The 27797-nt window shown below is 42.6% G+C and overlaps 3 protein-coding genes across 3 annotated transcripts; 2 read left to right on the forward strand and 1 right to left on the reverse strand.

Moving 5' to 3' along the window:
- Positions 1-954: 954 nt before the first annotated feature.
- Positions 955-9488, forward strand: LOC115360095 (netrin-4-like). Its single transcript, XM_030052729.1, has 10 exons — positions 955-1252; positions 1552-2102; positions 4853-5125; positions 5783-5909; positions 6186-6374; positions 7453-7660; positions 7794-7906; positions 8063-8131; positions 8430-8603; positions 9046-9488. Exons 1-10 carry the CDS (start codon positions 1192-1194, stop codon positions 9186-9188), a joined length of 1908 nt encoding a protein of 635 aa, XP_029908589.1. The 5' UTR covers positions 955-1191; the 3' UTR covers positions 9189-9488.
- A 1495-nt stretch (positions 9489-10983) lies between these two features.
- LOC115361304 (methionine aminopeptidase 2-like) lies at positions 10984-18048 on the reverse strand. Its single transcript, XM_030054715.1, has 12 exons — positions 17912-18048; positions 17070-17292; positions 16065-16178; positions 15778-15840; positions 14929-15031; positions 14461-14622; positions 14004-14185; positions 13705-13799; positions 13444-13540; positions 13248-13351; positions 11881-11996; positions 10984-11677 (listed from the first exon to the last, which is right to left on the reverse strand). Exons 2-12 carry the CDS (start codon positions 17212-17214, stop codon positions 11425-11427), a joined length of 1434 nt encoding a protein of 477 aa, XP_029910575.1. The 5' UTR covers positions 17215-17292; positions 17912-18048; the 3' UTR covers positions 10984-11424.
- On the forward strand, positions 17341-27048 carry LOC115361303 (uncharacterized protein C3orf20 homolog). The gene is made up of 18 exons (XM_030054714.1): positions 17341-17366; positions 18156-18250; positions 18338-18882; positions 19406-19462; positions 19547-19646; positions 20025-20246; positions 20385-20534; positions 20678-20798; positions 22074-22199; positions 22291-22407; positions 22681-22852; positions 23236-23455; positions 23809-23907; positions 24060-24408; positions 24701-24817; positions 26099-26241; positions 26394-26513; positions 26677-27048. The coding sequence occupies exons 3-18, from the start codon at positions 18459-18461 to the stop codon at positions 26780-26782; spliced, it is 2643 nt and encodes an 880-aa protein (XP_029910574.1). The 5' UTR covers positions 17341-17366; positions 18156-18250; positions 18338-18458; the 3' UTR covers positions 26783-27048.
- The last annotated feature ends 749 nt before the right edge of the window (positions 27049-27797 follow it).

Consider the following 27797-nt stretch of genomic DNA (forward strand, 5'->3'; position numbering starts at 1 on the left):
TTTTACATCATATCATATGATACTTATGATTATGTAAAACCTATTAGGGGCAGAAAAGGGTACCACTGGTGTCATATAGCCTTTTAATGTCTTTTTTGACAAATTGTGGTAATGCCACTGGTGAGGTAAACAACTGGCTTGCAAATGGCTGATTATTGGGGTCAGAGGTCATGTGACCCCTGGGTCCAGGACTGTTGCCTATCTGATGAGGCAGGTAAGAGATGGTTAATGAGTGGCAGTTAGTAATAAGTGGTGATATGTGGCAGGGAAGTGAGTGCCACAGTACTTGGTTTGGGCTCAAGTGCCTGGGTGGTTTGTGGAGGGAAGACTCCCACAAATTTGACTGCTTTTCACCATCAATAATATGTTGATACTATGGGAAACTGTTTAAAAGTGTGTTCATTTTAGTTTCAGTCTGCTGAGGTTAAATACTCATTTTTGGACTGCTAGTAAAACTGGTCTGTTATGTAAGGTAGAGAGGAGTATTCATTTAGAGATGTATGAAGAGAATATCATGAAGCTGGCAAGGATGAAGGAGAGATAAAAGAATCCTCATCATCAAAATCGTCACACCCTCATTACAGTTTTAATTATTATCCCTGTCATTTAAAATAATAATAATAATAATAAAGCTCCCTTTAAAATTTCAGTTCAAAGGCTTCAAAAGAGAGTGTGATAATGGGATGTAGACTACGGGGCTAGATACTTCATAAGCACCAAGTTTGTCAGAAACTGCTTTGATGTCAGCGTCCACTTTGCAAAGTGTGATTTTAAAGCTGGGCATGGGAGGGGTCTGGAAAAGACCGGCAAGTAAGAGGGCGGTGCTCACCTCCTCTTCATATTTCCAAATGTCAATGAAAACACCATAGCTAAGCTGAACTTTAAAGGGGTGGGGTGGAATAATTAAAGAACTGGAATAAAATGACTTCAGACCTTTGTAGATTTTAAAACTTTACGGGACTTTCACGATAGACAACGATAAACATAAAGACATCTTGACAGAAGTTTGTTACTTTTTTAGTCTGCGCCGGGATAGTTTGATTGTTTATCGATGAGATATAGTTACGACAGCAATATGTCGGATAAATAACATTTGGCTTTCCTTGGATGAAGCTGCTGGAGGCGCTCTCTTTTCCAAACATAAACAGCTGACTTATTGTAATGTAGGCCAGAACTACATCATTTTTCAGGATGAGATTGTGGACTTTACTTGTCATGTTCCGGATGTGCGCATCTTCTCATCCTCTGACCGGTGAGTTTGATATTTTAGCTTCAACTGAAGAAATGCACGCAGACACATTGAGAAAGTAACTATAAACAGACATAACGTGCAGTCTGGTGTATGGCTTATGCAGCCGGTCTTTGAGCATGATTAGAGCTTTCATTTTGCTAAGGAATCTGTGGCCGGGGAGGTGGGAGTCGAACTCGCAACCTTGTCAATAGGAAGGATACACTACCCACAGACGTGTGCCACCGTATTATTGTCGTTTCATAGTGTATGTGGCCTAGGCTAATGTCTGACGCATGAACAGTATTTTCTTGTCCTGTCAGGTAACTCTAAAGTTAAAGGTGCAGCCGTGGAGAGCCGCTGCGCCGGCCGAGCCTGCAACCCCCGCATGGGCAACTTGGCTCTGGGTAGAGTGCTGACCACCCGGTCGGTGTGCGGCTCCAACTCCTCAGAGCCTTACTGCTTCTACAAGCAGGCTGCTGCCCCCCGCAGCCGAGAGGCTTGTCCGGCACCTAAATGTAGCAAGTGCAACGCTGCCATCCCGAGCCAGGCTCACCCGCCCCTTGCCATGAGCGACTCCTCATTCCGCTACCCTGACACCTGGTGGCAGTCGGCCGAGGGGGTGAAGGAGGAGACGCTGCAGCTGGACCTGGAAACCGAGTTTTACTTCACCCATCTGATCCTGGTGTTCCGCTCCCCCCGCCCCGCTGCTATGGTGCTGGAGCGCTCCCAGGACCACGGGCGCTCCTGGAAGACCCTCAGGTATTTTGCCGGGGACTGCGAGGCCGCCTTCGGCCTGGCAGAGGAGGCTGAAGAGAGTGGCGCGACTTGCACCTCCAAGTATTCAGGAGCGCTCCCATGCACCAGAGGGGAGGTGAGTTCACAGCAAAATTCGTATTGTTGTTGTTATTTTTATTACTCGGGGGTAAAAATCATTCGTTCACACCTAATTATTGCAGCTCTGAGATATTAAGCATCAAGGATTTAACTCCATCCGGCAAAACTAAATATATCCTTTTAATCCTTTTAAAATAATTCAGCAGGATTTTTTAAATAGTTAAAGTAAAACTCAAAGATTATAGTGGATAGTTCGATTGTGATTTAAACAAGTCTGATCAAATATATTAAGCTTATAAGCTCATGAATTTTTGATGGCTTTGAACTGCTACTCCAAAACTATGGCCTATCAGCTGGAAGAGAGGACAAATAACCCCTCAAGTATATAACTGTCGTCTCAAAATAATTACAACTGAAATCCATATTAACAGTGGAAAGTTTGCTGTGTGTTTGTGTGTTGATGGCATGGAGTGGAAGAGAGGGTGGTGCACATGATGAAAGCTGAAGAGCATAATGTCTGCACCTTAAGAAAAACAAAATCTTTGAAGTCTTGCCTCTGTGGTAAAAGTCTTGAAAAGGGAAAAAAGTACATCAAGGTGCTTTGTTTTCAGGTAAAAGAAGAAAAATAATTTGAAAAAAGTATTTAAAAGCAAAGCCAAAAAAACTTTATAACTTTTATAACTTTAAGTTATAGATCTCACAATACCGAATCATCAGTTTATGCCTAAGACAGATCTTAGAGAAAGTGACCACATCAAAACATGCTGTCAGACACTTCCCCCAACACTTCGCAATAATAACGCCCACCATCTGCTGTTGTTGACCATTTATTGGCACCAGGATACATTGTACATTCAGTGTTCACCTCATGAGAGCTGACAAACCACTGAACAAACAAATGACCAAGCTTTGTAAACTTATCTCCTCTGATGGGCCGTGGAGGACTCGTTTTGTTCAGGGATACTTCCTAAGCTGCAAACAACTACTACACGCATGGACAGAATATCAATGTTCACTCATCCCTGTGATGTTCTTCCAAAGCATTTTTGGGCATGCTGTATCATCAGAGGGAGGTTTTTAAGCCTGATAGCCAGCTATGGTTTATTCATAAGCATTCCCCTTCATTCACGCAGATGGTGAGAGAGAGAGAGAGAGAGAGAGAGAGAGAGAGAGAGAGAGAGAGAGAGAGAGAGAGAGAGAGAGAGAGAGACGAGCTGGCCAACGGCTTTTTGTTTTCGCTCCAAAGGGCCCCAGACCAAGATGGGAGATCTGGTTGAATGTCTGTATGAATATATGGCTTTGACTGATCTCATAATTGTAGTGTATTTGCAACAAGTATGTGCTTTGCTGTCAGCTCTCTTGTGTAAGCCCCTCACCCTTTATAATTAGTGTCTCTGGGTCTGTGCAGACACTTAAAGGAAACCCCCAGTGTTGATTCCACTGCGTGTGTGAAAACAGAGGGGGTTCAGTAATATCACCAATACACACATACACTTGAAGCCATCCACTGAACTATATAGATTTCCTTGTAGTAAATAGCCAAGGTATGCATACCTCATGAGTATCATAACTTTTCTTATTGTAAATCAGAAACAAGTGCAGTTAACATCATCGACTCTGCTGATGCCATTGGTGGGTTTGACATTTCAGAGCTTTCCTCTTCAAATTCTTGTAGAGATCCCAAGCTTTCCAAAGATGCCAGATTTGTCCCACTAAATTACAGGGGAATGTGCATAAAATGGTAAAACAATGGCATCTAGGGTTTTAATATCTGATTCAATAAAAGCATGATGTAGTTTCAATGAAGTGTTGAAGGGGTTAATGTGTTGGATTTTCTTGATGAGCTTCACAGTACGACACATAAGCATGTTACAGTAACATAAGGCTCATATATACAGTGCAAATGATAAGTGCGAGACCTACTTTCTTACGTATGGACAGAAGGATTGTGAAGCTAATCCTTTCACTTAGCAGCTGGAACATTTCACTGTTGTCATGTGAAAACTCCATAACCTCATAACTAAGCGTCAAAACCTCATAACAGTTTGTGTGATTTTTCATTTTTCCATTTCAACTGAGGAATTGCTTGCTCCTCTTGCTCTCACATTTTCAGAGCTCTTGGGTTTATGAAACACATTCAAAACCCATTGGATAATGCCAGACTACATTGTTATTAAGCAGTGCTGTGAAAAACAAGGTTTTCATCTGATAGCAATGATTGTATGTATTTGATAGATTACAGCAGAGGTTCTGGGGTGCACACTGCAATGACTTTGAATGAACTTAGTAAAATTCAAAATAATTGGCTTAGGATCACACAGATCAATGCATTTTTGTTGAGCATTCATTCACATTCATGCTTCATGTACTTGCATTACAATCAGGTATTGGTTTTTATCCAAGATATAAACTATACACAGTTTTCATTCCTGATGTTATAACAAAAAATAATGAATACATGTGTTCTTATATTTGGATACTTTTTGCCAGACAGACAGGATGCATTTCTGTAATCAACATCTAATATTACTCCAGAAGTGAAGTGAAACAGAATGGGAACCATTTATTCATGTTTACTTTGGAACAACTTCGATGTTCCTTCAATAGCAGCTATTTTAGGAGCGTTAAAGGCAAACCAGATTGATGTCTGTTTTGATTTGGCAGAACAAGGAACAGAAATTGAGATGATTTGTGCTTTTTGTCATGGTCTGTCATTTTTACAAGGATCAGCCCTTTTCACTTCACCTCTGTTGTGGATTTCACCAAAAATGTTTTCTCTCCTCCCAGGTGATCTATCGTGCCTTGTCGCCCTGGCACTCCATGGATCCCTACGGCCGATCTGCCCAGGACCAGCTTATGGTCACCAACCTGAGAGTGCGACTTCTTCAGCGCCAGCCATGCCCATGCCAGGCCAAACATCCCAGTGCCACTACTTTACCCACAGACCATTATGCCATCTATGACTTCATCGTTAAAGGCAGTTGTCTTTGCAATGGCCATGCAGAGCACTGTGTGCCAGCCCGTGGCTACCCTCCCAGCCAGCCGAGGACCAGCAACATGGTGAGTGATTTGGAAGGTGTCTGATGACCCAAACAAAGCTCTCAATGCACAGTTTGTTCTGTTGTGGAAATTCCCTGAGACGTTGTGTAACGCCAAGTCTGTTTATGCCTTGTGTTTGTCTCCTTATTTGTTTGTGTGGAGGGGATGGGAGTGGAGGGATGGGGTTGTGTTCCCACCACTCCCTGGTTACTCAGTTGCATCCTGGTATGTGCTATTGAGGCTGAGGGCTGTGGCGAAGACTGGATATCAGTATACAGCTTTTACCTACTATTACAGGGATTTAAAGATGTAGAAACCTTAATTATGGTGTTAAATTTAATTATTTAACAATCCTTAGTCTCTGTCATGTTCTTCTCTTTACTATAAATGGAGAATAGAATGGATAGATGATCATGACAATGTTTACTCATATAACACCCAGGTAGCCATACAACCATACACTCTACTGAAATTTAATCAACATTTAGATTATGTGACAGTGAAACTTTACTGAAGCCAATTAAATGCATGTGAAATTCCTCTAGGTAGAGTGGGCCTACCTGACTATTTTGTAGTAGGGGAAAGAAATGGGGTGTATGTGTTTGTTTCTCTGTGCATGCACGTAATGTGCAAATAATGTGCTACTGTGTGTTTGTTGTCTTGTGTGTCTGCTGGCAGGTACATGGGAAGTGTGTTTGCAGACACAACACAGCCGGTGACCACTGTGAGCGCTGTGCACCACTCTACAACGACCAACCCTGGCAGGCTGCCAACGGCATTGTGGGCACAGCACATGAGTGCCAGAGTGAGTGAAGGGGCAGGAGAGTCAAATGCAGCGTAGGACACACAGCATGTGCTCGTATTTCTGCAATAAATGTATCATGTATCATAAATTCAGTTTATCTTTTGAGACACTAATGTATTCATAAGGTCCTTAAACTAAGATGAATAACAGTAATTTCTCTCATTATGACAGCTAACAGTTGTCATTGCAAATATTATAGGACTTTGAAACTCACAGGTAAGCCAAGCAGAGGAAAATGTTGCCTCTCAATGTATTTCTGCATCCGTTCCAACACAGAGTGCAAATGTAACGGCCATGCCAAGAGCTGTCACTTCAATCGGGGACTATGGTTGGCATCAGGACGGCGCAGTGGGGGTGTGTGTGACAGCTGTCGCCACAACACAGAGGGACGCCACTGTCAGAACTGCAAAAAGGGCTTCTATAGAGACCCAAGCAGACCCAAGACCGCCCCTGACTCCTGCAGACGTAAGGCCCTATAGTGCACTAAAACTCTTTCTTTTGCTGAATCTTTGCTGTAGGAGCACCCATGGCCTTCTGCCTTAAAGTGAATAAAGCTCCTCTCTCTCTTCTCATTTTTTTCCAACCATAACACTATCTGGGTGACTGCCAGTTGGAAATTCCAATTAAGGGGGGTAGCTTTTGACAGAGGGAGATTAGTAATGGAGATTTGATTTTGTGTTGACTACCCAGTTAAAAAATGATTTCTTTGATTGTGGTGTTTTCTGCAGGACCTTTCCAAGTCACTGCACTTGCTTTGCTAATGATAAGATGACTCCAGTCCCTTCCTTAGTAGGAGTGAAGAGACACTGGAAGGAGACTTTTTTGGAATGTGACAGTAATTGCAAACAATGGAGGAATTTCCCATGGTCCATGCGAGCACATTTTTCCCATTCCTGGCCTTTTCCCCAGGCATGCTGTAGCATTTTTAAGAACAAACATGCCGTTTTTGGAAACAAATGAAGCACATCTGAAACAAAAATCAGTCTGTTATCACAAGGGACCATCAGGCAGTGAGTTTGACAGCGTGGAGAGGGAGTGATTTACTGTTTGTTTTTGCTGCAGCTGCCTAAAGCATGTTGTACATACTCTTATCTTGTCACTGCTTACAGGATACTCATAGAAAAGATATGTTTCCATATTGACGTGAGAATTCAGTGTTTGAGACTAGTATGTATATGTTTGTTTATAGGGCAGGGCCCTTTATCAATATTATATCAATAATATGATGTGAGACTAGATAATTGATTACTATTGTAGTATTGTGATTTGGCATAAATGTTGTCTTTGAGTCCATTACAGTATAGGAATCAACTTAGTCATGCTTACCATATAATCACAATATCAATATTGAGGTATTCGCTCAAACATATCATGACATTTAATTATGTCCACATCATTATGCTGTATTTGTTTGTGTTGTGTGAGTGTGTGTGTGACCTTTGAACACATGCATGTACATAATAAATAATTTGTGCCTATATATTTATGTGGGGACAGGAAACGTGATTTTAATCAAGGTCTTCTCCTATCCACCCATGTGCAGCGTGCTCTTGCCACCACGTGGGCACAGTCCTCTCAGGTGGCAGCGCCCTCTGTAATCCTACCAATGGCGAGTGCACGTGTAAGCCAGGTGTCGGAGGCCCCTTTTGTGACAGCTGCATGATGGGATACTGGGGGCTCCATGAATATGGCTGCCGCCCATGTGATTGCGCAGGGGACTGTGATCCTTACACTGGTGACTGTATTTCTGGGTGGGTGCCAGCACTTAATGTTATAGCCAATCTGCTTTATCTGTATAAATCAGGAGAAAGTGATGCATGTTATAGCAGCAAAGTGTGTTCTTGATTATTACTGCCTCTGAATGATATTACCTCTGCGGCACAGCTCCGACGTGGAGGTCTTCTATACAGCCACTGGCCACATGGGACACAGCAGCAATAATAGTGAGCCGGCACTCTTTAGGGTAGAGGAGCTTTTCTCTGCACTGCACCACTCTGGTGAGTCACAGGTCATATCACAGAGAATGCACTCCACTCTCATCCACCCACGCACAGTAGATGGTAATGTGGTTGTTCAGATGTATAAATCACAATTTTACGATTCATATCAATCTGATGAATCTTATGAACCTTAATCGTATTTCACTTTCCCAGAGAAATGCGAGTGTGTGGAAGTGGCCCTCAGCAGCCCTAAACTCATCTGCGCTATGGAGTATGACTACAGTAAGTGCCTCTTGACACAGGGAATCGATTTATCCAATCATGACAGTCTTTAGCATGAGGCAATTTGAGAACATAATGGAGTGAGTGGCTCCATCCATAATCTAAATCCAAATGCTTAAAAATGCCCTTGTTTGCTCTACTTGACATCTTGGCACATGATTATATAAAAACCTAAGAAAAAGTGTTGAAAGGCCTTCCGTGCAAATTTTCACAAGTGGAAAGTCAATGCTGATACAGTGCAGTTTGTAAGCTCTTGTACGCTAAGAGCACTGAATCCTTGTTTGTTTTGCCCTGGTAGTGCTGATGGTGAAGGTGATGTCAGCTCACGATAAAGGCTCCCATGCTGAGGTGGATGTGAAGGTCAAAAAGGTCCTGCACCAGAACCCTCACATGAAGATCCAGAGAGGAGGGATCACCCTTTATCCAGAGTCTTGGACCACGCAGGGCTGCACCTGTCCTATCCTAAACCCAGGTCAGTTTCCATTACCTCCAGTAAGAAACTTTACTGCTCACAGTGCAGAAGTTCACCTCTGAGTTCCTAATTAGTCAGCTCTTGAATGGACAAACTGCCAGCTTTGTGCTGAACAGCAGGTCTTTTTTGCTGCTCAAGGAAGCTTTGAGTAGGTGCCAGTATACTAAGAATCACTCATTTACAGTGGACATTTACAACTTTAAAATTACAACCACCTCTTTCTTATGAGACTATTTTGCAGCAGCCCTTCACAATGATGATCTTTGGCAACATTCATCCAATCTAATCATATAAGCACAGTAATGAGCCAGTTATTACATTTATATAGTAATGGTTGTACCAGTAAATTTTTACTTCTGTTCTGCGCATGTAGAGAAATGCTCATTAGATTTTCAATTTAATAATGTAGTGGCTCATTCCCTGCTGTCTTTGTCCTCTTCAGGATCAGAGTATGTGGTGGCGGGTCATGAGGACTGGAGGACCGGGCGACTGATGGTCAACAGCAAGAGCCTGGTCAAAACATGGAAGTCCAGCCTGGGACGCAAACTCCTGCACATCCTCAGGAATGACTGCAGACATCGGTAGGACAGCGCCAGGGATAGTGATGGACGGGGGGTGGAAAGCAAGAGACTTGCTGGATTTGTGAAGGGATCAGTGAGAAGACTGACTCTTTGAAGTAAGCATTGTTTGGATGCTAAGGTGAAAGCGGAAACCTGTGACTGCTACAGGCATTTCACTGTTTTTTCTGCTTCCATTGCAAGTCTATGGGCCGAAAGACACTCTAGGACACTACACAGCTGGTGCTGTTGTTGCTGACCTGTGGTAGAAACAAGCAGAAGCCTTGACAGACTGCAGTCACCCACAAGACGAATGTGGACAAACCATAAGTCATAAGGAATTTTGTTGGTGACCTTAGCTCATAAATCTTTTCAGTTTATTTATAAAGCAACAAAGGGATGTGTGTATAAGTCTTAGCTATATTCTAATCCTAGCCAAAATAACTGTCACTGTTGATGAGGTGAAACCCAGTCAGGTCCTACCATATCTATTGATTGAGGGATGCTGACTTTGAAGTCTTACAAAGGTACAGACTGAATTATCCTTGTCTCAGTTATTGGTGATAAATCATAAATGAGTCAACATCACAGTGTGTGTACTGTCCCTGTGTTTATGTGTATGTGTGTGTGTGTGTGTGTGTTTGTGCGCTTAATGTCCTTGGCGGGGAGTCCGGGACTGTGCAGGTCAGAACAAGTAACTCCTGGAGGGGGAAAAGGGATGAAAAAACCATTACAGGAATCAGGCGGCTTAATCTGAGCAGCTCAACCTGCCCTGGCGCTCGCCCGCCTGCTGTCTGACAAGAGCAAAACACACTCCGTTCCACCCTTTGTTCCTCAGGACACACAACTGACAAGGCCTTCTCAGTTGGAATTGACTTTACTCTTAATTTGCCCGCCTTCCAACTGCTTCAGGTACCTGAAGTGGATCATAGTCAGGCTGCTTAAGTCAGACGTGACTCAGTGAGGACTTCCTGCTTCAGCCTCATTCCACATGTTGGGAGTCACTGGAGGAGACTTCATCCAAGCTAACCCTGTGTCCACTAGTGTGTGTAAGAGACAGTGAGAGGGAGAGACAGCATGTGTGTGTGTGTGTGTGTGTGTGTGCTTGCACCGACTCAGATATGCGTTTCTCTCTTTGGCCAATGACTCCTGCTACCCCAAAATAAGTATGTATTAAAAGGCTGGGTATTAACTGACGTCACAGTGTATCAGATCTAGAGTCCACAGGCCATATTTGAGCTAGGCCCGGTTAAGAATAGGCCTGTCTGCTGTCTCCAAGGAGGACATACTCTGTGTGGAGACATGATGCATTCCTCAGCTGTGACATCATCGCCCCTGTCCTTGTCCCAAAGACTTTTCACAAACTGAGAGTAATGGGCTGGAATTTGCATGTAAAGGACAAAATGGTGATTTAGGGTGCAGAAAGGACTCTGGCTTCAATGTGACATTTGTTATGCCCTTTCTTGGTGGCCTATATGTTTTTATATATGGCACTCCATAAACTACACACTGTTGTGGTCATTCTGAATGCTTCTGCAATAAATGTATTTTGGTCACATTATACAGGGGCCTTGTGAATATCTTCGCTTTTCTTTACATTTTCACTAATAGAAATAACTACTGGAATTTTAACCCATGTTTAAATACTGCCCCCTTCTGGTTAAAAGTGAGAAATACACATTTTGTGTACATGGTTTGTGTAATGAAGTCTTATGCCTCAAAGAGTGCATGTCTTTGAGTACTAATACTGAGTATACTCTAAGGAGATAGCACATATGGACACAGTGTAAGATTTGTAACAATTTATTTCTTATAAAACTGCCTTAAATTAAAATAGAGCAAGGAAATATAGAAATATAAATACTTTCACAGCAGTTTTTTTTTTCTCACAAGGTCTTAACAAGGCATTTGAAGCATAGCATTTTGAGGCGAGATGTTCACCAAAACCTTTTTTGCATGGTTCTTTTGCATATATTTCTTTTGCATATTTCCTAAAAGCAGTTCAGCAAAATATAACTAAAATTACAACACTACATATGCCCTTAATCTACTGGCTTGATCCTTTGGGGTGGGGGTGGAGGGGGGAATAAAAGTAAGCTACTGCCATGACACCAGTCTCTCGCTCTTGCTAAAATTAATCATCTAAAGGTAGGAGTCAAGCAACGGAAATTTAGGTCACAGAAATATTGCATAATTGTCTGAAGAGGTTTGTTGTCTCTGAGCCATCATGCTCTTCCTGGTTGACCTGGAGTTTGGTTGCATGCTTAGTAATCGTCTCCTCGGCTCACTACCTCCTTGTAGGTGGGCCTGAGTAGGATGGTGTGCTCATACTGGGCGGTGTAGCTGCCCTTGGTGTCGCAGAGAGGTGGGTACGGGTCTATGATGCCAAGGTCACACAGATTTTTCAGCGCCATCAGGTACTTACTCTCACCCTGACGGTCCAGCCAGCGGCGGCAGAATGCCAAGGTGCCAAAGTTCTCATTGATCACATTCAGCAGATGTTTAGCCCTTGGAAGCCTTCAGCACAGAGGGAAAAAAACAGAGGGAAAAACCTTAGATTTGATCTATGTCACCCAAAACAGAACGTACACCATACTCACAATTAGCAATGATACCATATGAATGACATATTTGGAGGAGGGAAATCAGCCTAAAAATATTTTTCCAGATCAATATTTTGCATATTGACATTGAGATGAAATGAAGGCAGTGGAGTGAACCTTATTGGCACGTGTCCAACGTTGAAGTTCTTCATGTAATGCGAGCACTCCATGTCATCGTGGACCGCACCTCTTCCTGTACTGCCAAATGTCTCAATGGCATAAACCTCACCTTCCTGAGGCAGCAAAAAAGAGGACAGAGAACTTTATCTGCTGCAGTAAAATGCAAAACTGTCCTAGACATTTTTCATACATTACAACATGGTATGTTTTATGCAAACACACATCAGCTCCATTCACACCTACATGGGACTAATGGTATAGGCCAAGTAATGTCATTGAAGGTCGCTGAAAAGAAAAAAAAAGAAAAAAACTATCTGAGGAGACCTTTTTTTTACGGAGGGTCTCAAATTGAATCAATAACTCAAAATGTCAATGACTGACATGTTCATGATCAGTCTATTAAGGATAGTGGTGTTCCATCTGAAGCAGTGTGTTATGTGAATTGAGTGGCAGGGCTCCATTGGCGTTTTGCGTCTCTATCAGCTCCTGACTGTTGTTGGAGTCCTTGTGGTATTAGCTGATAACACTGCAACACCGTCTCTCTCTGCACCGATAATCAGTCAAAGTGCTAGCAGCCCCGCGGCACGCCCAGCTGCCACTCCAGCCGTGCGCTCTCTGATCACAAAGAGGGTAATGGGACCTATTACACCAACACACTTCGGCTAAAAATACAACACGCAAAGCTGCCACATCAGCAACACCCCTTCCCCCTCCACTCTCCTCGAAACATCAGGTGAAAAGCTTGACTCAGCGACTTGCCAATTAAAATGCTCAGTTCTGTCCAAACAGAGTTATGCATTGCAGATGTGTGGGCGTGTGATGAACGTGGGACCTCAGTGACATGATGCCAGGTACAGTCGGAAGAAAACTATACTGACTCACCGCACATAGCAACAAGCCACGCTGCTTGCCCCCCTTGGTGATGCACCAGCCTGTTAATGGACCCCGGATGCCCACAATTCACCGCTCTCACAGTGCAGTTGGTATCTGGCTGTTTTAACGCGCGTTGCTATTTGATGCGGTGCGTAATTCCATTAAAGGTGTAATTAAAGTGCTGAATAGGGTGACTAAGAAGCTGTTACAGCAGTGAATTGGAACTCGTCTCCACACCCCATTGTAACCCTAACCAGCCTCAAGTTCTTCCAGTTACACTTAAGATTTAAAAAGGGCTTTAATTGTATGTGAGGTCAAACAGTGAGGAAAGGTTCAATTTCACAGACACCACTAAAGAGATCAACAGGAGCCTTAGTTGTGTTTTGTGCTCCAAGATTGAGTCATATCCATGTATAGCAAAATTAACAGAACTATTTGAATGCAATGTTGCTGCGCTGTGAAATGAAAGCTGTGTACTTCAGAATACAAACCTCCATCCTTGTGGCTTCTCCACCTTTTACTATAGGGACTGTCTTGCCTGAGTGTATCCTATACGGTCCAATGGAGTGGCCATTAAGATTCCTGATTGGTTTCACTGTGAAAAAAAAGACACTTCAAAGTCTGATAAATATGAAACATGACTGAACCTGTACATAAACAAAAGGGTGATAAATCCCTGTATTTTACCTTGGTATGTTTTCCCATCTATCTCCACTTCGTAAGACTCCATGACCTCCTGAATGGTCTCACCAATGTCGCATAAGCGCACATCAATTCCTGCACACTGGGACAGAGAAGTGTTTACACTAACACTGGTAAACAACATTACTCCTCGCATCCAGACAGCTTGGATATAGTAAGTAATCTTTGGTACATCCTACGGGGATGCCTTTAATATTAATAAACAGCGTTCAAAAGCACCGTCCATGGGTCAAAGAGCTGTGTTACCTTGATGCCGGTGTTAGTGGCATCTCTCACAGCCTCCAGCAGCCTGTCATACTTTGGATTGAAAGTGACGGTGAAGGCACAGTCTATTATTCGACCTGGAAGACCAAGTATATTGATATGTGAGGTCACTATTTTAGTTATTTGAAAATATATTGATTTAGAACACAGCAAATTAAAATATAATAACAGTTTATTTCAAGCATTAAGAGTTGCAATGCAATCATCATTTTGCCTAGTCATAAAACTATCAAGTGTGAAACAGTAAAACAAAACTTGGAAGAATGTTAAACAGTCCTCACCATTAATGTGCGTTCCAAAGTCAATCTTGCAGACATCGTCGTAGCGTAGCACGGTGGGATCTCCTGCATTTGGCGTGTAGTGAGCAGCACAGTGGTTGATGGAGCAGCCAGTGGGGAAGGCAAGGCCTGCCTTTAGCCCATTTTCTTTGATCAGCCTCCTGGAGCAATCCTCTAGCCTCTCACTGCCAGAAACAGAGAGCAGCATAAAGGAAAATGACAATGGGACTATTGTCACGGCAGATAAAGTATCCACCAGAGGTTGAAAAACCACAGGTTAGTGGGCCCTCCACTTTCCTGGGCAATTTGCAAAGGGTTTGTTGCAGGCCAGGAGAAAGAAGTGCTGAAACCACATCAGTGTCAGTCTAAACCATATCTGGTCCCAACAGGAGGCGGTAGGATCAAAGTCCCATAAAAAAAAAAAAAAAAGGCTAAAGCGCATAATTTCGGTGTGTCTCACCAGATTTCAATCATAGTCATTCCTGGTTTGATCCAGCTCCTGACATAGGTGCGAACCTGCCGGTGCGCCTCGGCTGCCTGTCTGAAATCATTCCACATCTCTTCATTGGCCTTGTCAAGCACCCGCTTCTCTTCGTTGGTGGTCCGCCATGCTGCGCTGCGCCTAGCAGGGGGAAAACAAGTGTGCCACAGAGAAGGTGTTTAATTTCTCATGAAAAAAAAAAAAATGTTTTTAATGAGGACATGACATTGGGCTTTTATAGAAATTCTACAAGTGACGTTGATACTTGGTATACTGAGGCCAAATATGTCAGATATGCCACTGCGAAGCAAATGAAACCAATTGGCACACACAATGAAGCAGCATACACTTCATTAAGTTTTCCAAAATGGATAAATGCAAAGCACAGAAACCTAAATAAAAGACGGACTATTGCAGAGTGCGAGGGACTGTGTGGAGGTCACACACCCGTCTTTTGATGGGGGATATTCACACTCCTCTCCCTTTGGAAAGTCTCCGTTGGGATACAGCTCACAAATAGGGACTGAGGGAGGGTCAGTCTGTCCCTTCACTGTGCCCCAGATAGAGAGAAGGAGAAGGAGAGAAAAGGAGAGGGAGAGAGGAAAGAAACACAAGTTAGCCTCTTTATGTTCAGCTGAATGATCTATCACTTATTTTGCAGTCCCTTTGCACACACACAAATCTTATTAGTCAAGCCACACTATGATAAATAAATCCATTATATTACAACACTGGTACTGTCTAGAAATAAATGGCATGGCAATGTATAATAAGTATTTGTATCATAGTGTATATGGCATATTTTGAAGCTGAGATCAATCATTCTCAATTCACTCACAACCCCTTTACCTGCTGTTACTAAAGCCAATGCTGCTGCTGTGGTAAAACCCACGTCACTGTATGCATATATAGGGTTTATTTAAAATGAAGTGTCATTCAATATGTCTTACTCTCTGTTACATCACACTGTGTCAGCATCAGTTAACCAAGTCAAATATCTTGTGCACCTGTTGTGTTTGGCAAATGAACAAGGGCAATTCTGATGCAGTCGATTCAAAAAGTGGATGTTCTTCAAAATTCAAACACTGGACATTTACGAACAAGGTTCCTGAAGGGCCGAAACATCTATATAAAAAAGCTATATCAAATGCAATTTCCATTTGAAGTTTGAATTGAGTGAATAAGAATTCATCCAAATTGTAGTATCAGCCAATGTTAAGGTGCAATGACACAAAAATTGCCAAAGCACAGTCGATTGCAGAGGAACGATTTGCTGCAGTAAGGAGCAAAGCTTACATCCTTTCTTTTTCTTCTTCTTCTTCTTCTTTTTCCCGGCTGAGTTCTCTCCCTCATCCCCATCTGTTGAAAGCATCATTAGTTTCAATACACTTTGTAAGGTGAGCAGTATTGACAGAAGCTTGGGCGCAATTCCCAGCGTGTTACAGAAAATCAGATATCACATTGCAGATATAACTAGCAGAATTTCACTGTTCACTTTCACATTTGGGAATCTTAAGATCAGCACAATCCTCACTGCAGATGATGATGATGACAACAATTATAGTGAAATCTGGAGGAGTTACCGTCTTCACCATCTTCCTCCTTCTCTTTGTCCTCCAGAGCTTGCTGCTCCAACTGTTTCATCACATCACCAACACCTCCGACTTCTCCATCCCCCTCAGCCTCATTTGTCCCTGCTGCAAAGTCACACACCGTCGTGCATGCATGTACAGGTGCACACGCACATGCACACACATGCATGCAGACACATACATGACACATGCAAAAATGCATGCATGCATGTGTGCACACACATATGCAAACACACACACACAAACACACACACAGACACACACACACATACACACAAAATAAGTAAGTAAATTGTTCATGGTTCTGGTCATTTCAAGGAAGTGTACCCACTATGTTCACAACTTGGCACGGTTTGTGCATAATTTGTTTCTATACCTTGGGAATCAATATTCTCAAGGGCATGTGTACCTTGCAGCATTATGACATTTAGCCCTTCAGAGACACTGCTGTGTGTACAACAGTTGACATCCAGGGCAGGATTTAGGGAAGGTTCAGCATCTAAGGTTTTTAGCATTTCTACAATATGAGGCAAATATACAGTATGCCAATGAGTTTGGGCTGCAATTATTATTATTGTGATTAGTATTTTTTTTCCTTTGCATAACAGTGGTTGTCATCTTATTGCACCAGAATTGTGGACACTTCCATTACATAATTTCGTGCAGCTTAAGGGGATTTATACACTGGAACATATTTAATCTGGAGGAAAATTACCATTCCACCCATATCTTGAACTGACAGCCTTCCATCAATTTTGAAATGAAATTACAACGTTGAGAAAATGTCCCATTCCCAGATGAGCATCCTCATCTTATCCCCCAGCGGTAGCCGTTCACTTCCACGTTTGGGACATCTGGGAAAGGAGTACCCTCTGACAGGTTGAAAAGTCTCCTGTCCCGCATATTTGATGCTCTTGCTCTACCTCTTGGCACTACAGGGTACAGTATTGCGCTATTTTCTCAACGATTTTCAAACCGCAAAGTGATGCCACTTACCCGGTGCAGTAGCCTTATTCCTCTTCTTTTTTCTTCTCTTTTTCTTTACCGATTCTGAAGTGTCGGCGTCTTCTCTTTCTTCGTTCAAGTCGTCCCCATTGAGAAGTTGAGGCTCCACTTCATGCTGAAGCTGTAGCTCCGCCATGATCAGCGACTGAGATGAAGTGACGCATAAGCTGCTGGGAGCCTCCAGTGGTCAAAGCCGAAAGTGTGCTGGGGGCAGCTGAGCCAATAATGAGCTATTAGACAGTCTCTGTGCAACAACTTAACCCGAATAGAGGAAGACGATCTGTTCTGGTGAGGAAATACTTTAATTTATCATCAAAGGACTCGGTGACACTACAGTGACTGTGTTTTCTGATAAACAGTGATAGGAAAAATACAGCTAAGGAAAATACTGTATCCCAATGCTGCTGGAGACTCAAAAGCAGCACTGAATATGAATATGATGCCCTAGGCAAATGACCTGTACGCTGCAATGTATGCACGAACAGCCACTTTCTCTGATGTGCACAAGCACCCATTCCCATTCAATAATGCCCTTGCTGAATCTCAAGTTACTGGGCTCTGCACACCTGTGACTGCAGCTCGTCAGCTTTGTGTCTCCTGTGTTTCCACATTGCCAAGCGCTCGACACCTTATCTATCATAGTGACTAAAATGTTTTGCTGTTTGTATAGTCAGGGATAGCCTTTCAATTACATGCCCGGAGTAGATCATTAATGGTGCGTAACGGAACCACTTGGAGACGGGCGCAGCACTGTGTATCCAAGCAGCCAGGCCAGCAAACTGAATGGACAGGTTCCACTGACGGAAAGGTAGATTTTGTAAAACAACACTTACCCTTCAAGGGAGTTTGTTTTGTTGTTGTACCCCCATGCGTCATCGAGAGATTTAGAGTGTTTTGACTTTGTCAGATATTTGGAAGAAAATTTGACGGATTTATTTTTTTGAGAAATAATGACTTCGCCTGGCTCGAGAGCTGGCCCATTGTATTTCTTTGACCAGGTAGGCTAATGATTCATCGTGTTGACTGCAGGATAAAGGAAACTGCACAACATTAGCAATTTAATTTATTTGTCCCCAGCCAACAGGGCAGGATCGAACCAAGGGCACACGAAGCAACATTTTACATTTTAATTCGGCAAATGAAGGCGCGCGTTTGGCAGCCACGGGACAAAGGTAATTTCTAATGCCATAACTAATCCCTTTAAGTTTTTTGTTCATGAATGAATATGTCTTAAACAGTTGTTCATGTTGCTTATTCAGTCATCTAGAGAACGAGTCTGCCAACATCGTGAATAAAGAAATAAAAAGTGAAAAGCGGAAGAAGTCAGGTGGAACATGTGGGGGTGATAAACCTGATACTTCATCTGCTGTCAATGGTGCAATGGACGTGAGTGAGAGCAAGCCGGGAGCCGTGCCAGCTCGAGGGATGGACGACGATCTAGTGGACGCATACAAGCGTGCAGCTCCGCACTTATTAAATGAATTGGCTTGCCTGCTTTCACAACATAAGTGGACCGAGGAGGGACGTATTCCACACGGGCTTGTAAATATCCTGAATTACTCCTGGCAGGATCTCACTGCAGGGGCGGTACACCTGAGAGGTCCGGGGCAGTTTGACAAACGCCGCAAGTCTAAAGGTTCCCCCAACTTTGATGAAACTCTCCCTCTGCTGTCTGTCAAGGACAAGATGAAAACAGAAAAGAGAAACTCGGCAGTTGTGAGAAATGCTGGTTCCTCGGAGAGAAAAACACAAATTCACTCACATTTATGCACGAAAAGGCCAATATCTATTAACGCCCATAAAGGTAGGCTACAAGAATCCAACAGTCCTTTCTCTCCCCTGAGTGTTTTAGGGTGAAAATGTGGGAAATGGGCAGTAAAGCTGGACAAGCAGAACTTTCTTTGTCCAATTACACAGCTCACCAGTTTTAATTAAAAAGCTTCCCTGTGCCACAAATCATGCATGTGTGAAACAATAGGAATAGCCATTAAAGACTGAACACCTCTTAAGTCATTTCTCATGACCTTTAAGGACATTAACTGAGAGGGCATCTTGGGTTGCAAGCTTGTTGAAGAGGCAGGGTTGGTTTACAAGATAGGATAAGGTAGCTGGTGTACTCACAGGGCACAGATGTACCTTAGTCTGTTAATCTGTTCCAGAGCTATTGATTTACAGGAGTAAATTCTGTTATTGGCAGTGACATCGACTTAACTGGCCAACGTTGTTCATAAAGGTTTAAAGTAGCGATTTTTATGTATCAGGTCGTATTTTTTTATTGCTATTTTTTTCATTTGTCAGTTGCTCAGTTTTCAATCACTTTCCAACAGCTCATGCTTCCACAACCATCAATTTCTCCATGTCATCCCAAAGCTGTAAAGAGCAAGGTATGGCACCGAGCTGATGCCGATCACAATATCTGTGGTTGCTTCTCTGTGCTGTGCCTCTGACCGAATGTGATTTGTGTCCAGGTTGGATCATTCAGCCAAAAAAGCCATCCAGTGATGAGCCTCAACAGATTGCTATGTGTCAGTGGGTGTTGGAGCAGCTTCACAAGGCAACAACGCCTATGTATGTTGTCAGCTTATGTTTTCGTGTATCTATGTGGGTGTATGCTTATATGCTTATGGTTTATAACTGCGAATTTACACTTCAAAATGGTGATCTGTTCAGTAGTAATCAGATATGTTTTGCTTAATATAAATTTGTTATATTGTCTTTTACTTTTTTGGAAGCAAACATCTTTAGTTAGAATATGAGAAGTAACAAATCCTTTGTGAATTGTATTTCACGCTAGTAATCACTTTCCAAGAGTAGGTGTCATTTATTTAAAGTGACAGATATTTTATTTTGTAGTGCAGCTCCTTGGAAATGTTTATGTCAACAGTGATCCAGTACATCAATAAAGTGCTTATCTGAACATAAAGTATGAATTCATCTGCCACATAGAGAACTGCAAACAGCTGAGCAGGCTGAGCAGGGTCTGGACAAGCCACTCATACTCCGTCACTATGGCGATGCCAAGTTGTATTTGAAGGGCAAGAGAACGAGGGGCAAGGTCTGGCATGCCGCTGTTGTCGACGGTTTGCCCCAGATACCTGAGGTGAAGCAGCAAGATCCAGCACGGGAGAAACTGCACTACAGAATCAACGATGGCTCCTCGATCATATAGTATCCTTCTCCCATCATGTTTATTCATAACTCCATTCCCTTAGGTATCATAGGGTTGTTCAAGATGCATATGCGGTGTAGGACATACGGTGAATATTATTGTAGCTGACCTTTTGACCCTTGATCCTGACCTCTCAGCTATCCATCTGGCCGTGTGGCAGTGTGCCAGAGCCATTCAGGTTTGCCTTGCGGAGGCTTTTATACCAATGTGTTCAGTGACAGCGACTGCCCTGTCATCCTGGCCTCTGTCACAGCGATTGGGCATGGGACTGTTACACACCCTGTGAGGTGAGTCTAGTGATGGGTGCAGTGCAGATGTCTGAGATTGTATGAGTTGATGAAATGCTCTGTCTTTACCCTTTGTTGTTACCTGCGGTATACCTAATGATACGTGAAGTGAAGTGTGTCATTTGTCTTGTCTGTTCCTGCAGCGGCGCCATCACTGCAATGTGGGACCAGAAGGGCGGATTCACATGTGACTCTTATGGCGCTGTAACTAAGAAGTGGATCTGGCAGACAGGTCCTGTACTGAAGGAGAAGACTGTTATACAGGTTAAGGTGGAAAGCCACTCTTAATGCTTGAATAGAGACCTTTATGAATAATGCATTTTTTTATAACTCCGGCACATTATAATTTACTGTGCCCTTTCCTTGTGAAATAAACAGAATTAAATTATCCAGTGACAATTTTAATATCAAAGACATTCTTCCACTGTATAAGGATGGGTAATTTTTACTCCCAGGTAGTTAATTCCTTCCAGGGTTGTAACTATGGCATGAGAGGTGGGTGGGGTTGATTCAAATTAGGGTAAAAATGAATTTCCTGCATTTTTACATAGCCTCACATGACTCAGGGTAGACCACCTAGCCAGCTGAAATATGATATTCCTACTTACCTACCTGTTGGTGTGAGTATTCGGCTTGGTTACATTTTTATGCTTAAATTTCAGCTGAAACAGTAGGTTGCTGTTATTGCTCTACTGCTGCAAGGGGGAAAGATGCAAAGCTTATCATCAGTGTCACTTTAGTAATGTTTAAAAGGCCTTTTTTGTTTCACAGGGGTTTTTAATCCAGTCTTCAGGGACCCCCAGACAATCTACATACCTGTTCAACTCTTGGATGAGCACATCTAATTCAATTAGGCAAGGCCTTGCTTACTAGTTGAATAGTTATGGTGTGTTACTCCAAGAAATAAACAAATTTATTTTGTGGGTGTCCCTGATGACTGAACACCTGTGTCTTTTGATATTTTTGTAGTAAATTGTATTCATATAAGTCTGCAATACTGACAAGGCGATATGGCAACTCTTCACAAAAAATGGGGTTCAAAACTGGGGGGTGCAGACCCCGCTATCCTTAGATAAAATTACATCTGTGGCCCTGTCTTTCTTTTCTTTGCTTCTTTCCATTTTGTCTTTGCAAAAGCTAATTCCCTGGTGTGTGTTGGTGCCTAAACAAGTGTATACCACACTGTGTACTAAAACAGGCCAGTAAAAAGCACTCTGGGTAAACCTGTCATGTAAGATGTATGTGAGATGTGTATATGTGAAATATAAGGTTACAGGGCAACAAAATAGAGGATTAGGAATGTAACCAACTGATGGATGATCACTGTGTCTGCCAAGAGACTTGCATTTCACCGTGGCCACAGGGCTAGTTTGTTTTAGAACTGGAGTTGTCATGTGCATGTTAGATGCCTATGAATCATTTTCAAGCAACTTGTGAGTGCTCCTCATGCTGATAACCTTTTTTTTTTCTTTCTTTTTTTTTTTTAAGACTGTTCATGTTTTAAAGTCAGCAGTGAACATGTCTTTCTGTCTCTTATAGTTGTCAGATCTGATCTCAGTGAGGTTGTTCAGTGGCACGTCTGCCGTCCTTAGATTTAGGAGTGAGAATGAAAGTGTTCAACTCCCAATCTCGGTCCTGCTGAACACCACCCAGCCAAAGCAAATGGTCAGATTATGATCATCTTTGAGAACCAATTTATTTTTAATTACTTGGCATATGATGAGTCTAAACTAGGATATGGACTGTGTCTTCATAGCCTTGTCAGCAGATACAGGAAGAGTCCACCTCTGCTGCGTCTCAAGAGCTGCTGCTGGCTAAGAAGAGAAACCATGCTGTAGTTATACAGAGCAAGAGGGACATGGGAATCACATCTGTAAGAGACTTTTTTAGCATATGTTTGATTGCCAGTATTAGTGTTATCTATAATAGTGATGATGATGTTGATGACGATTATGATGATGATGTATAATGATCTCTTGGAAGATAACAGCACTTAATGTACTGGAACAATACTTACAATGCCCGCCTAAGCCACTAAAAGTTATGCAGATGCCATCACTGAGTCACTTAGGATAGGACATCCTGCTAAACGCCTTATGTTGTCCCATATCATGTAATCTATCATGCGTGTAATGACGTATGGCAGGTGTCTGTGCATTCTGGGGAGGTCGTCCAGATGGTCAGTGAGGTGGAGGAGCTGGAGGTGCCATCGGTGCTGTGGAGAGGCGGAGGCTATGCCAGCAGGGAGCTGAGGAGAATTCATCAGAGAGTACGAAACATCCTGGCTGACTGGCTGGATTACTACCGCATGGCCACTGGTACCTACCAGCTCAGGCTTGGTGAAAACAGCCTCTGTCAGCCTGTTGCACAAAGCAGCTTTTCTCAGCTGTTATGTAATTTATTTATGCTTACTGATCATCCTTCCCAGCTGTGATCAAATTATAGGTGTGTACCAGCAGGTCAGAAATATTAAGAGTAAATAAAGACCTTATGTGATAAAATATGTTGTGGACATACAAGTAACACAAACCAATCAGACTCAGTGAGGTTGTTTAGGGTAGTTCAGTGAAGCAAAAGTTACTGTATCACCTCATCTTGCAAACTCAACACTATTGAATAGATCCATCAGGATCTTGTTCACGGTCACTTGTGTCACTCAGTGTCCGTGTGCATTTCTGAATGACCTCTTCCTCCCCTTCAGGTATCAAGTGTCCTGACATGGAGCGGATGCCAGATGCCCCACTGAGAACCAGGCTGAGGAAAGAGGTACAGTCAGCTGCCCTGCCCTCTCTGAACCCACCTGAGCAGGCAGACATGAATCCAGGCGGGCCAGGGGAGGGCAGAGACGAGTTACAGGACCCGCCTACACACCTGTCAGCACCAGTGGACCGCACTCTGAATGCCTCCCTCAAGCTGCCCAGGTGTATGCGTAATACAGTATACTGAGTTTCATATATTTATCTGTGGTGCTATTTATGGTGAGCACATACTGTATGTAGAACCCTGTGTTGGATCTTACAGGAGGGAAGAGGATGTCATTGGATGTTTTACTTAGCTTCTATCTATATCTATATCTATATCTATGTACAATATATCATATCAAATAGGAGCCAATGATAGATTTTGTTCAGTTGATAAAAAAAAAAAAAGACTGCATTCATTTGGTTTAAGCTGAAACTACTACTGTAGTTTCAAATGCTCTACAGGACTTTGTGCAGATGTAGCCAGCATGAGTACATTATGTAAGAACTAATATGGGGCCATTTCATTATAGAGACCTGTATGTTGCCAGGACACCTAAAAAGCGAACAAAGGAAGAGTTTCATGTCACTCAAATAGGACACCTTCGAATTCGCAGCAACATCATACTGGAGTAAGGCCCATTCGTATCATTAACAGGCATAACTAATAACTATTACCATTCATTCTTACATATATATTATCCTGTAGAAACCTTGAGATGAACATCCCAGTGTTTTATCCTGGCATTGTTTAGACAATTTCTCATCATCATCTCTTCCCCAGTTCAGTGATTATTCCAAACAGTCCAGAGTTGCAGCCTCCTGCCGCTGTCCACTGTCCAGTCCAGTCGTCGTTTATCCCCTCTGTTCCCCTCAGTTTGTGTCCTGCCATGATGAGGGCTGCCCTTCTGGAGGGGGAGGGGCGGCGGCTGTGCTGCTGTAGCTGCAGACTGATGCCACTCGTGACAGACCTCGAGTATGACGCCTTCATCACAGGGCAGCCTGCAAACAGTGAGCAGATTCTGGTGGTGTGTGTGACTCCACCGCACCAATCCCTTGTTACACCTGGTCAGGCTGCACTGGAGCAGCTTTACAGGAAGAGGAACAAGAACAGGACCATGCCCTGCACACAGGTCTGTATGGTGTACATGCACAAAGTACGTACATATACCAGCTCTAAGCATGATCATTTTGTGTGTACCATGTCTTAGTCGTTTCAGTAAAAAGGACATCAGAATGGAGGTTACTTGAATCACAAAGTACAGCAAATGTACAGGACCTCTGCTTGGTGATTTTAGTGTAGCAGTGCATGATAAACTATGGATTATTATGAAATATCCGTTTCATGTATATTATGTGTTTCACAATTTGGAACCTGGAAATGCAGTAACAAGTAATTTTTCTCATTTGCCTTCCCCTGCCTAGTGCCAGAGGGATTCATTTCGTTTGGTGAGGTATGAGATGCCCACAGAAAAGGCCTGCTGTGGAGTTCAGAACAGCCTACTGCAGCAGAGACACAATGCTGCTCCTGGGATGGCCCTGGTCAGTGAGCCAGCTACAGGCTTGGCCAAAGGCTGCATACTCTACTTAGTACATATATTCATGCACCCACTGGGTGGCAGCACTGCCTGTGTAAAATGAAGGAGGAGACGCAGAGGACTGTACAGTAGTAGAATACATTATACAAGAGGTTGCCCTTTCCAAGAAATCCAGTCATTTCTTATAAGTGGGTTGACAAGTAGGGATGGAAGACATTTCCTAATTACAAAGGTTAGCTCTCATTTTTAGCTGTGCCTACAGTTATGGCAGTTGCTCATTATTTTTGCTGTAGAAAATGTAAATCCAGCCACCTCATGCCATGAATCAGACTGAAATAACTAAATCATAGGGAGATGAATCAGTGCTGTAACTCTAAGACCTAAAGATCTCTTAACATACAAAGATTGTAGCTGTTATGATGAGCAGGAGCCTGTCTGTGTTGTGACATCTGAGCCCAGGAATTACCACATGACTGACATGTCATACATTGTGAAAAGATAGAATCAGGGCAGTTGGCAAACACTTCTCTGTGACCTGAATAAAAATACAGAGGATGGTGGTTGTGGGAAAGGAACAAGGAAGAGGGAAGTATAGGCCTCCTGACAACAATGTGCAGTTTAAAAAAAAAAAAATCCCCAAATCCCCTTTAGGATTCATGTGGATAATGACATGCATGCTGTTGAAAAGACCCTCTCCAGCAGAGGCATCTTCACTATAATGTTTTCGCACCTTCTCTCCGCCCCTGAACGCCTCACCCAAACATGGACCTTAAGATCAGAACTGAGCTAGTTTGCTAGTTTTTTTTTCCTCCAAAGTAGTCTGAAGTGTGCCACACATCAGAGAATATGCTGAATCAAACTCAGATATGCCCATTTGACACATAGCACATTATTTATCTGCTAGTTCTGTCGTTCTGTCGTTCTGTCGCTAGTTTTATCATATTGTATTGTGTAAATTCATATATTTGATGTGCAGTGTAGTTTATAATCTCTACATGTGCTTTATATAATTTCATATAAATATTTGACTTGTTTATTTGATTTATTGTGTTCATTTATACAGAACCACTGAATCATCAGACAGTATTGCACAAGGGTTATGGTTGTCGAGGTGGCAGTAAAGGATTCTGATTGATCACCCTGTAGCGGTCTCTAACAAAGTAGATCTAGCACATAGTAATAGCAGGGAAAGCGCATCTTCCTCACACATACCTTTGATATTCACCTTTGTCAACCAAAAACTAATGTTCATGCATAACATAAAGTCCCCTTGCTTATGTGATAGATGTACATCCGAGGGAAGCTGCTGTTTGTGGACTACATCTTCAGTGGGTACAGTTGCTCAGTTCGGGACTTTCAGAAGCAAATCTCGCGGACTAGGGGAGACTACAGATTAGGCTTGAGCCTCCCTCCAGACTACAAGTTCAGGTACCACTGCAGTTGCAACCTTATCCACAAGCAGTGGTATACTGCAAAATGAAAAGGTGGTAATCTGCAAATAAACATAATAAATCTTTCCAGAGAAGTGTCAATTTATGAGTCCTATTCATTATTCCTATTTTTGTTTCCTTAATTTGCAGTGATACAAAGAAGATCTCTGCAGCCATAGACTTGCCTAATGCACAAGAACCCCATGAAACACTATTAGGAGATTGTTCAGGACCAACTCCTTCAGTGGGAAAGACCATGCCCAGGGAGAGGTTGGGGAAATTTTTTGCCAAATTCTTGCATTCATTTTGCATTGCAAATAAAGTGATTCTTATTCTTTTTCCTATACTGTACTCTGTTCTTGTCAGACTTTACAACATTTCTCATATTCTTTCATTGACGTCTGATGAGATTATCTGTCTGATGTCTGTACAGGAAAATGACTCAACCTCCTAACGCATCACTCCTACCACAGAGAGCCACGTGCAAAAACGCAAAAAAGTCTCCCACTGCACCTCCTCCTCCCGTTGTCATACACTGAAGATGGTCCAGTGACAGGATGACATCAGTGTCAGCCATTTGTATTCACCAGAAAATCAAGGCTACAGAAGAGCATGAGCTGCAGTTGACTACTCAGGGTAATGTGCAAGGACACTGCAAATGCCTCATTCCCTTACTTGGCAGGTTGGAGCTACTGATTGCACCACTCTGTAACTCTGTAATTAAGATGCAAAATGCCTTTCAGCATTTGGCAGTGGGATGCACATTGGCAGCTTTCGGTGGCATCAGGGGCACAAGACTCATCATCAGGGATAATCAGTGACCACTAATGTTGAATTCACTTTTTCTGTGATATCTGAATAATAAACTTGTACAAAGATCTGTGTGGAGTATCTTTAATAATTTTTCTGTCTGTCAAGATAAGTGGACCTAATAAATGTTTAGCTGTCTGTTGTTTAGTTTGATATTAATCTCTTATTTAAAAGGTTTCATTCATTTTTCCTCAGAAAGAAATCAGCTGAAGGAATCTTTCTTGTAAAGTCAAGGATGACTAACCAACACGATGACAAAGTGATGAAAACAACTGAAAATGATGTATTTTGAGTTTTACTTCCTCATCAAAATGTTAAATATAGCATACATAAGGCTTTGCTGTTTTCCATTCACATTTCTGGCAGTTTATTCATTCCAGTGCTATTAATACTAGTTATGATGATGTATGCAGAAAGATATGCGTGGCACTGAGGAAAATTACTGTATGCAACACTGATAACCACAGGCAAAGATTTAATCTAATTGGTTAAGCATATTCACCTGATCACTTGACCTTTAGGCCTACAAAGTAGTAAACAGAAATATCATCAACTCTGAGCAAAGAAAAAAAAAATCAAGTCAGCATTTGAAATGTTGCACTTAAAAACCTAACTAGCCTCTAATGTTTTGGTAGTGTTAGATTCGGGATTCATTATGTTGATTTGCGGTTCCTGAGGACCCCTAGTGGATTGTTTGTTGGGGAAAAAAACAACGGGAAGCTCATTGGTGCCTGTCACGGGCAC

The sequence above is a fragment of the Myripristis murdjan genome, chromosome 6 (assembly GCF_902150065.1).
Source record: "Myripristis murdjan chromosome 6, fMyrMur1.1, whole genome shotgun sequence".
Classification (NCBI taxonomy): Eukaryota; Metazoa; Chordata; class Actinopteri; order Holocentriformes; family Holocentridae; genus Myripristis; species Myripristis murdjan.